At 35.5% G+C, this 11,027-nt stretch overlaps 1 protein-coding gene across 1 annotated transcript; it reads right to left on the bottom strand.

Moving 5' to 3' along the window:
- Window positions 1-559: 559 nt before the first annotated feature.
- Window positions 560-10,602, bottom strand: LOC145227723 (ER degradation-enhancing alpha-mannosidase-like protein 1). Its single transcript, XM_080092622.1, has 13 exons — window positions 10,225-10,602; window positions 9,825-9,897; window positions 9,157-9,260; window positions 8,830-9,001; window positions 8,023-8,206; window positions 7,705-7,796; window positions 7,146-7,228; window positions 6,714-6,834; window positions 5,779-5,949; window positions 5,045-5,215; window positions 4,310-4,477; window positions 3,881-4,035; window positions 560-3,028 (listed from the first exon to the last, which is right to left on the bottom strand). The coding sequence occupies exons 1-12, from the start codon at window positions 10,518-10,520 to the stop codon at window positions 3,934-3,936; spliced, it is 1,737 nt and encodes a 578-aa protein (XP_079948748.1). The 5' UTR covers window positions 10,521-10,602; the 3' UTR covers window positions 560-3,028; window positions 3,881-3,933.
- Window positions 10,603-11,027: the final 425 nt, after the last annotated feature.

Genomic DNA, 11,027 nt, shown 5'->3' with positions numbered 1-11,027 from the left:
ACTAGTGTGTTTGCAGAAAAAAGACCATTCAGCAACTCTGCCAATTGCCACTACGCAAGCTAAAAATGACTGCGCAATGTTAGAAAGTTATTAGGCGTAAACAAAGAAGAGTTTCGCAACAGGACACCACCTGAGCGAGCAAAACTTTGATACAATTAATAACGTCATGACCCCAAGAATATTCATTGTTTTTTTATTCCTATAGGCAAGCGGCTATTAAAGTTTTTACGCCTCCGCGACAAAAACTAAATGGCTTCCAATTGCGAGACATTTGCAGACCAAAAAGCAAGATAGTATTTAAAGAAACATTTATGCAGCCCAACTTTGATATGTGAGACTGCTTGAGGCTACAAAAATATCTAAACTACAGGTTATAGCGTTATAATGCATACCCAATTCATCAAATATTAGCCCTAAAACAAAAGGAAATTTCAATTTCGTTTCTTTTAACACGCTTAGTTTTGGGACTTGCATAATGATCCAAATGTTTGGGCAAGTCACACTTATCTCTCGGTAAACAGAAACACCTAAGCTGTTGCAATTCGTTATTTCGACTCGGTTTATTTCTTTCATGCAACTATATTTTTTATTTCATCATCACACCATACAAGGCACCGAGGTCACTGACGACCAAAACCACACTAAAAGAATTCCTTTATACTTGTAAAAACACGAAAAGCAAAAAAAAGATTCGGTTTTACTCAGCAATTGCACGTAACAAACTTCACACAAAGACTTGATAACAATTCTATGGTACTAAATTAAATACAGTAAATTTCGGTTAAACCGGATTCATCTTCGCCTAATTCAGACAAAACTTGAAGTAGAAATGATTTGTAATTTGGTAAGCTTTAATTAATCGACTTCGGTTAATCCGTATCTTCGCGTAATCCGGAAATAATATTTGGTCCAAACGGGTCCGGATTAAGCGAGGTTTACTGTACAAATATAAGATAAACAAATATTTCATTTGCACGCCAATGCAAAGAGAATCAACACAAAAATGGATGCTTTCATATTACAATTGGTGTAGATTTACAGTTTCGTTGTGGGCAATAAATTGACTCCCTTTTTACAATTTGACTGAGTAATATGTTTGTCAAATGTGAAAAACAGCTCAGTTATTTACGCTTTGTGCGAAAAGATGGTGGTCGAATGTTATAACTTTTGAACAACACAACAGGGCTACATTGAGTTACAACACAAAAGTAATGCAGATTATATAGGATTTAGGTGCAGATAAATGAGAAAAGAAAAAGGAAACTAAATAGCAAAACAAAAAAGAGATAAATAGTAAGGCACTAAGAATATTAAGAATGAGGGCATTTGTTCAATTTTCAATTTCAAACAAATCCGTTTTAAGTTGTACAATTTATAGTTAGATTTATTCACTGGCTTTTAGGGCACTTGGCTCTTAGAAAAAGGCTAGACCCATATCATTTTGACAAAAGCATTTTCGAACATATTAAATGCTACTAAATGTACTAACAAGCAAAATTTCACTTGTTAAGTTGACTAAGTTATATGTTTTGCTTTTACTTCTTTAACAACTGTTGAGTCAAATGGAAAATTGACATCGTTTTGTACAGCCAATAAGGTTTGTTCCTTTATACTTTACAACACAAAGTACTATACTAGTATATAGAACGGCACAAAAGTATTAAATAGGACAATGCAACTGTGCATAGGCATTAGGACATTTGTTTTCGTCAACATAAAGATACGTTGTTCTTTTAATTATATTCATGGAGTACGAAACGTGATAAAACTGAAAGAAAGAATACAATGTACACAGATCATAGCAAATATAACATGCATTTCAGTTACAAAACTCATTTTAAAGCGGGTTTCGTAACGAGCTTTGTGCAGCGAACCATGAGAGATTTATTTAGGAAATCAATCAATTTAATTTTTGAAAACACTTTGGTCACGGTTTACATCACAAAGTTGGTTACAAAACCCGCTTCACTCAATAAGAAAAAACAGCGCTTTAAAACAAGGTTAAGTCAGTTTGCTCAAAAAACTCCACACTTATTTTTTTTAATTTGTTGAGATTTTAAGAGTTATAGTTATTGCATGGAATGTAAGAATATTAACACTGTTTAATTGCTACGTAGTGACCTAAAGTGCATTTTTTTACTTAAGAATATAACTCAATGTATTTCATTTCATAAAAATCCAAACTTTTGCCCAACACGTTCAGAGTAGGATTTTGTACATCTAAACGGCCTACCCCTAGTTAAATGGTACACCGAAATATATCGAACACAGAAATCTAATTGTTGATCATACGCACAGACAAAAATCGCCAGACTTGTACAACACGTGCGAGGTACGACAATATAGAAGGGACAAGGAAAATTCCAAACAAGAAAAAAAATTAAGACACAAAAACAACATTTGCTTTTGGCAAAAGAACAGACACACACAAAAACAAACACAACAACTACGTCACCGGGGAGGGGCGGTCTACTGCAGGGTCACTCGCAACTAATGATGTCATACCATGACGTCACATATATGCTCCTACGTCATTCTTTTTCTTCGTATAGCTATTTCTGTATACAACGCGCAAAATTGCATAATGCAGAAATTTAGAACATTTCGGAACAATTTCAATCGAATAGTCCGATACAACCGGGGGTTTGGATTCGAAACAATACAGAAATGAACCGATTAGAATAAAGTCCAAAAAATGTGGTACTAGTTGTGCTGGGTCTAGAATAAGTATTTACACTTTAAAAGTTGTATATACGTATTATAAATTTTCTAAAATAGTTAGTTTTGAAAGGGCAAAAGCGGGTCATTGTATCTGAAATAGCGGTAAAAGCTGTAGAAGCAATGTATTAGCGAGACACACGAGAAAACTAAGCAAGCGATGGCCACGGGGTCAATTGAATACACCACAGTGACACCTTCAACGAAAGAATGTTGAATTTTGGTGAAAGTATCCGTTGGCGGGGCAACGCGGCTACGCGAAATGTGATTGGCTGAGAATATCACGTGGTCGTTCGGTCGAAAGATGGGTCTGCGAAGCGGGAAAAATGTTTGTCGCAAATTTGAAATTGTTTTTTGGAAAATTGCTAGTTTGTTTTAAACGACAATGGACATTTTTTGAAATATTTTAACATGTTTAAAGTAGATGTCCCACAAAACTTGGAAAATAGCTTTACCAATCGGACTGCAAGACTGGAAATTGTTGAATACTACAGGTCTTATGTCCAACTTCAAAATACTACATTTTCTTTCGACTTTAAATGGCAAATCTTTGAAAAAAATCTTGTCTTGTTATTCTTCTTGATCAACTGTTTAGCAAGCTTGCAAACTGCAACTATGCAAATCCAGAGGAAAAATTATCACGACGAATCAATCAGTATTCTTTACTTTGGGTTTTTGTTTATTTATTCTGCACAAATTCCCTTTCTTTGCTTTTTTCAGCGAATTTTCGTAGCAACTCTTTTGCTGCCTGGCCTTTCAATGCTGCCAACTTCGAAAATCGAAACCAGCTACTAGCTTTCAATATTAAACCACTGCCTAAATCTGCTGACAGACTTTGCAAGTTATTTCGCATGATGTCCAACCCTTTATCACGTAACCGTACAAACACCGTGTAGTTTTCGGCTAACCGGTTGGGTATAAAATTTACAAATTTAAAGCAAATGTTGTCTAAAAATAAAAGGCCGTCGTTTGATAAAACGCTGTTTACGTATGTGACGTCACAAACCAGGAGATTACGTGACGTCACAACCCATCAAACAGCGGAAAATAATGAAGTTCTAATTTTTTTAAATTAGTAATCTAAAAAATCCTACAAACTATCAAAACTCCGATATACTATTTTATATTCCTTCACTTTTGCGAAAGTCCAACAATTACTTACTCGTAATTTAGTTGCGAGTTATTCCTACACAGACCTCCCTTCCCCGCATCATGTCACGTGACTGCCGTGCCGACCAGTTCGTCCAGCTGACGAAAATAGCCTCGGCGCAGCGGCAACGAAAATGTCCGTTCGCGGTCCACCTTGTCACAGTGACGCTGCAAAAAATTCAATGACCACTATCCAAAAATGCCCAAAATTTCAGTCTCAAAAAAGAAGTAATTTAAACAAAACGGGTTAATGACCAAGCCTTGTTTCTTTAACCGTGCTAAATAGAAGGAACGTTTCAAATTTTTAGTACTTTTTTTCAAAATAGAGTTAAGGTTACCTAGGCTTGTTCAAATAGCCTGGTTTCTAATATTGGATTTGCTGAACATAAAAAGTTGAAGCCTCCTTGAATATTAGGTTGCTACAAAAATGACAACTGGATACCTTGACATTGGTGGCTGTTCTGTTTCTTGCGTTGCTCTTTGTGAGGTAACAATAGTCAAATTCTTGTTCCCACGGTTTGGAGAGATTAACCGGAAGTAGATGACCTTCCGTGGTGAAAACTTGCTCCATGGAAGACTGATGGTGAAGAGGATTCTCAAAGTCGAACAGCTGATAGCAACAAAGGCAGGTTAAGCAATAAAGCAGTGTTTGTTAACCATGGCTGCATGCATTCCCCCCATTGCTCTCCACTTTTGCTTCACTTGCACTAAAATGAACATACACTTATCACTGGGATCAGCTCTAAAGCGTCCATGTTCACGACATACTCACATATATGAACCATGGTACACAAGCATTACTACATATGACGAGGCCTGCGATGGGATTCGACAGGTGCCTATCCAGTATTTTTTTCAAGCCTATGCGCCGTCATATGTGGTATTGCTTGAGACTCTTTAAACGGGAGAAACGACGTTATTATAAGCCTAGAAATACTAGAAGTTTAAACATACATTTTCCCTTACTAATTTGCAACCCTGTTTGCAATACACTAGCGTAATCAAACCAGGGCCTTCTTAGCTTATATCAAAATAATACAAAACATGGCGACTAATATGTGACGTCATACGACGAGTATGTTACGTCATATGACCGAAGTATGTGCAGTCAAACAAAATACTTGCAGTGATGTCATACAATTTAAAAGCTTGGTGCCATGTAAATGAAGTTGCTTACCAAATATAAGTATTTGCAGGTTTCGCTGAGGAAAAATGATTCCATGCGATCTTCCTGCGACTTGTCAATCACGTTGTGCAGCGATGCATAACCACATTCAGTTCGAGCATGGAGCTCAAAAGAGTCCAAGATCTCACGGCCAACGTGTAAGTAGAATGGGTTCTTTGTCGCCTACATTAAGATATCAGAAATTTGAACCAAACCAATCCAAGGATATAATAGTCAAAAATAGAAGTTTAGTGGAAGGATCTTAAACCAGAAGTGAATCCATAAACTAGTTTGAACACTAGACAAGAATTTGTTCATAAGTTTAATGAGGAAAATAACGGCCGAAAAAGACGTAAAAAGGAAGATGCTTTATTAATCAAACGTTATGCTAATGCCATCGTCAAAGCGTTTAAATGAGGGGAGACATCAGTTAGTTAAGACCTCATTTATTTTCGTGCTAAACCTTGCTTATGTGACACGCTATAAATCAGTTTTACCCAAAAGGAAAAATTACATCAGTTTGCACCCATGATAACAACAGCAATTGTTAAAAGGTCTAAACACAAAATTTCTCCATTATGTTTGTTTCAAGCACTATACAATTTTTAAGTTTAACAAAAGGTTAAAACTTAATGCCATAAGGTTTTCATGTATATTGCATTGTGATTTATGTGTACTGAAAAATTCAGTTTAGTATGATTATCCGCAAAAGCGAATATATCAGTTTTATATTTTGGAATACTTACTCTGTATAGTAAATAGGTGCTTTCAATTAGTTCAGGCCTTAAGGGGTAGAACTGAACATCAGGAAGTTTGAGGTGCCAATTAAATCGCTCAGGCAAGGCATCAAATTTCTTCCATATAGTGTAGTAGAGTGCATGACAACAAATGGCCTCTTCTATATCACCGTTGAGCACCTGTAACATACAACTTGATTTTAAATGGGATTTGGTTGGTAGTGATAACTGTAAATAGGGTTATATTAGTGGGTAGAGCTACTAACACAATAACTTACACTAGAAAAGGTTTGCTAAATACCGATAGATGGCATAAAGAGCGCAGGTATTTAAATTACCAGTAACACTGGGTTAGGTTTAGGAACCAATTTCAACATAAAGCATTGCAACAAATTCTCCCCATTCGTGAATTTTGTTTTCTATTTAATGTCCAGATTTATTCCCATCAATTTCCTATTTAATCTCCAAAACCACCCCTTTTTCTCAGGTTCCCAGGAGCTGTGGTGTCCCCTTTGAGAATGGCTGCTTTATCCCATTGTAAACAGTTGTGTGAAGTCACATGCAACTGACAAAACTAGCACTTATACAGTTGAAAACTTGTTGTATCACTTTGAGTGTTTTCATAGCAGGGAGGGATTTATATCAACTCACAAAGATTATCTCTCTGTACAGAATAATTGAATAAACTTAAAACATCAAACATACTAATGACATTATTAGACCTTTTTGAATCACTCAAGATGTTGTCAAAAAAAGTATTAACTGAGTTATAAGTGTATGAAGCAAAATAACAATATTCAAAAATCAGCATGCAACACACTGGTAAAAATTTACTTATATATTCGATTTGAAATGATGATAGCAGCAAGTCAAGTAAAAAAAATTGCACACTATTCAGAATGTGCTTGTTACATAAAAGCAATTTGTGTTGAGTCAAAACTCACCAGCAGTCCAGGTAAGAAGGCTTGTAATGAGTCGACCCAAGTGTTGATAATATTTCCACTTGATAAATCCACATTGACATAAATAGGGGGATCACCCATACCACTGTTGCAATGGGTGCGCCTAATGCAAAAATTGCATTTAGTAACTGGATTTATTTATATTTATTTTAAGTATTTTAGTGTTTTTTTAGATTTAGTGTTTGGGCAAAAACTAATAAAACAGGACATGTAAACTAAAAAACAAATGCCATCCAAACAATATGCACAGAAAGAAAAATGATAAAACAGCAAATAATGTTGTTACACATTATATCTGTATATAATGTGATTAAACTCAAAGCTAGGCACATTTCAACATAGTCAAACTAAATATTCAAAGTTATAGTGGTGTGGATGCTTGTTTTTTTAAATGTCATCTAATAACATGCTTACCCTCGTCGCAAATGGTCCTTGATATTTTGCAGCGCTTCGTTAAACATTTCCAAATCCCTCTCTTCCCCAAACAGGATATATGACTGTGCAACAATTGACAAATGAGTATTACATCACTGCCACTCATTTTATATGGGCAATGCACCCCTATACAGAGTGTTCTACATGCACCATCATTAAGAAATAACACATACCAAAATATAATGGTTTTACAATTTTCCTGTTTTATAGGCAAAAAAACATAACAAATCCTGTATAATACAGTCAACTAGAAAAACTTTTCTGAACCCAGAGATAGATATTTACTTTTGTGGACGTCATCACATTTGCTGTAGCGTCCCGTGAACACGTCCCGGTTATAGTGCGAAATGTCACATGAGGAGAATATATACATATATGTGTAATAAAATAGTTTAAGGCAACCTTTCAAATGAAAGATATAATGCAACAAATTACTGGAATATAAAACTCTACAATTGCAACAACAGCTTTTAATGTTGCGAAAGGTTTGATTTGCGATAACCTGTTAAGTTTCTAATAGAACCAATTGGATTTTTACCTTTAAAAGATATTCGAAAAATGAGTCAACTCCAGCGCCAAGTCCACTTTGTCTTCCCATCCACTTGCCAGTGTTCACATCAATGGCAATCCCTAAGAATCAATGCCAGTTGAAACCAGACGAAACCATAGAACACACATCAAGCAGTAACACAATGGATGTCGTCAGTCCTACTAGTATCAATGTAAATTGTACGTAAAATTGTATTCTTTTATGCTTGTATGAGCACAAAAGAAAGATTGGTATTTAAATAAAATCTGCTGAACATTGTTTAATAATGGTACAAGAGTCAGTTATCACTTTCTTATGCTTTTTTACCAAGAAGGCCTGTTTTCTCATTACGCCTGCCCCATATTTCATCCACTGCACGCCGAGCTGCATTTTCGAATGTTGGGTCACCGAGCAAGCGACTGAGTGTTCCAAATTCCAGCAACAAAGATCCAGCCCCAGCAGTTGCTGTGTGAGTGAGTGTGTTATTTGGGACTCCATGTCGCAAATTAACCTGTCATAGATTGTTTTGATAGTGATAAGAGTATACATATGGCTGCTTACTCTAAATCAGTGGTTCTCAAAATTTTACAATTTAGGAATATGACCCATAAAGTTGATAAAAATCCTGACTTTAAATGATCTTTGTATGGTTTGATATATTCTATGTAGTATATTAGGGAGGAATAAAAATGCTTTGAATTGTTAAGGGAGAATTTCGTCAAAAAAGGTTGAGAACCACTGCCTTAAATGATGCCTAGCGAAACTCCTTATTAATTGTTGAAAGTGTTTACACCAAGCAATAATCACCCCAACTAACACACAGGATGCACACAATTAGTCACTGATTATGGTAGTAAAGTCATGGTGTATAGCCATTTTTCAAAATAGGTCAAAAAATTATGAGCCAGCAAGGCAAGTATACATAGTCAATAGTGTATTGAAATCATTCTGTTTGTTAAGCACAAAAGTTCTCACTTATGCTGTTGACAAATTCCAAACATAAAATCGAAAAAGAAAAAACAAAGAAAAATGATACAAAACTCTATTGAAGCATTTTTTAGGTAGCAATTATGTTATTACTTAGGCAACAAAGATAAAAATATAGCTGGTGACACGAACATACAAGAAACTTACCCTTGGAAATGGAATGCCATATTTAGCAGAATCGAAGGCAGGTAGCAACCTTACAGCAAGATCATGTGCCATATCAAGAAGTTCGTTATCATAACCATGTGGTCTCATGTCACCAAATGGTTGTTTTGGATCAACAATTATAAGATGTGAAGCCAGAAGCGAACCAAGAACCCTGTGTATTGCACGTTTTGAAAACTTTGTAAAGACATCATGTTTTGCATGTGAATTTTCTACATTTATCATGTTTCACTACACACTAATTTTGTGAGGGGACAGGTTACAATTGAAACCAGTAGGCATTATATGTACTGGAAACCAGTAATTTACCTGATATTTGTCTCAAAAACTTGTACAGTTGAGTTAAGATCAAAGTGCACAGTATCTATGACAATTTTCACCGCTTGTTTGAACTCTGAAGCATTTCCCAGCACCTGAACCACAAAACAAATACATTCTGAATGACAAGAAATGCCCAGAACACCAGCCAGAACTATATATCACACCAGCCCAGAACTATATACAGCTAGGTGTGACATATTAAACGTTAAATAAAGCAGTCTTGTAATATATATATATGTGGTAGTGATGGGACGATACCAGGTTTTGAAGCGAGTACCATTACCGAGTATGAGTACCACATGTATATACCTTCGATACCGAGTATGATTACCAAGTACTTAAGTACAGTGTTGTACTTAGTTGTATGTCACCTGCTAGTTTATCTGCCATGACCGTCATACAGGCTTGCACACACATATGCAGAAAAATGTAATCTCTATACAATAGCAAAAAAAATTGCCTGTATTGTTATGGTGTAAACCTACCTCTGGTATTCGAACGTTGGTAGCGAAAACTGCGACAAAATATTTTGATACTAAGTATGAGTAACGATAGTACTGAAATCGTTCGATACCATCAATACCAAATACCCGGTACCCGTCCCATCACTAATATGTGGTGTTTAATTACTTATCCACACCAGAATTTTCGCTTACCGCTAGAGAGTCCAAGGAGTCAACAAGTGTAAGGGAAAAATTGCCCAGAACATCATTGATGTTTAAGTTTGATCTGAAACAGAAGCAAACAAAATTTTAATGTATGAACCAACAAGTCTGGACAAAATTTATAATCTTTATGCAGTACTATGGATTAAGCGACTTGCATTAAATTAGGGTTTGTGGGTCAACTAGACTAAAAAGTTTTTCACAAAGTGTTATCACAGTAAACCTTGGTTAAACCAGATTTGGTTTATCCAGATCTTCGCCTAATTAGAACAAAACTTGAGGTACAAATGTTATTATTGTGCCAAGGATATAACTTATCAACATCGCCTAATCAAATCGTTTGGTCCAAATGGGACCGGATTAATTATGTTTTACTATATTTATATCTCACGGGTTTAAAACATCAGGTCCACGTCCAGAGCAGTCAATAGGATTCAGTTCATCTTGAGGAAAGGCATATTTCATGTAGCTGTCATATCCAAAATAAAACATGTTCCTGGCATCTTCTTTGCTTTTCAATCGATCAACTTCAGAAAAGTGGCGATATTTTTCCCCATAATAGTTGCCCCAAAATTCATCAAGAAACAGTTGGTCTTTGTTTAAAATCGGCGTACTTGAGTCATTGTTGGCAAATGAGTATTGGACAAACAGCAAGGCAGTTAGCCACCAGAGATACTTGACACACATAAGGCTGTTTTTTGCTTTTCACTCATTATAACATGTTTCCTAATAAATCCAGTTGCCTTAACAAAAAACGAGGATAAAATAAGGCAAATTATAACATTTGCTGTTAGAAATTTCACCAGATATAAGCTGTTGCTGCCAGGCATAATACCAAACTGTATAGAGTTCTTCTGGGAATTGTAATTTTTTTGCACCAAAGTTTCGACATCCTACACAGGTCACCTTCATCAGGGTAAATAACACTGAATGTGCATAGTACAGTGCACGTCTGCACGATAAACAAAATAAAATACAATTGCCATAAAAACTCTATAAAGTTGATTACACCAGACACCAGTCATATAGATATGCAAACAGTTTATAATCAAAATTTTAAGTAAGTACTCGTCAGTCATCTCAGTAATCTGTTACATACATAAAAATGTACAATTTTGGAAAAATATTACACTCAATTAAAATATAAATTAAGAAATATTGACAATGTTCACTAACAACAGTATTTAGTGAAAC

The sequence above is a fragment of the Phallusia mammillata genome, chromosome 5 (genome assembly GCF_965637545.1).
Source record: "Phallusia mammillata chromosome 5, kaPhaMamm4.hap1.1, whole genome shotgun sequence".
Taxonomy (NCBI): Eukaryota; Metazoa; Chordata; class Ascidiacea; order Phlebobranchia; family Ascidiidae; genus Phallusia; species Phallusia mammillata.
This window is presented reverse-complemented; position numbering and strand designations above follow the sequence as displayed.

Bases quoted from the DNA above. Each gene is read 5' to 3' on its own strand.
- LOC145227723 (XM_080092622.1), bottom strand. From the start codon at position 10,520: ATGTGTGTCAAGTATCTCTGGTGGCTAACTGCCTTGCTGTTTGTCCAA. The intron at 9,002-9,156 runs GTAAATTACTGG...TGCAATACACAG, and splicing joins GTTTTTGAGACAAATATCAG to GGTTCTTGGTTCGCTTCTGG. The intron at 4,036-4,309 runs GTATCCAGTTGT...AATTTTTTGCAG, and splicing joins GAACAGCCACCAATGTCAAG to CGTCACTGTGACAAGGTGGA.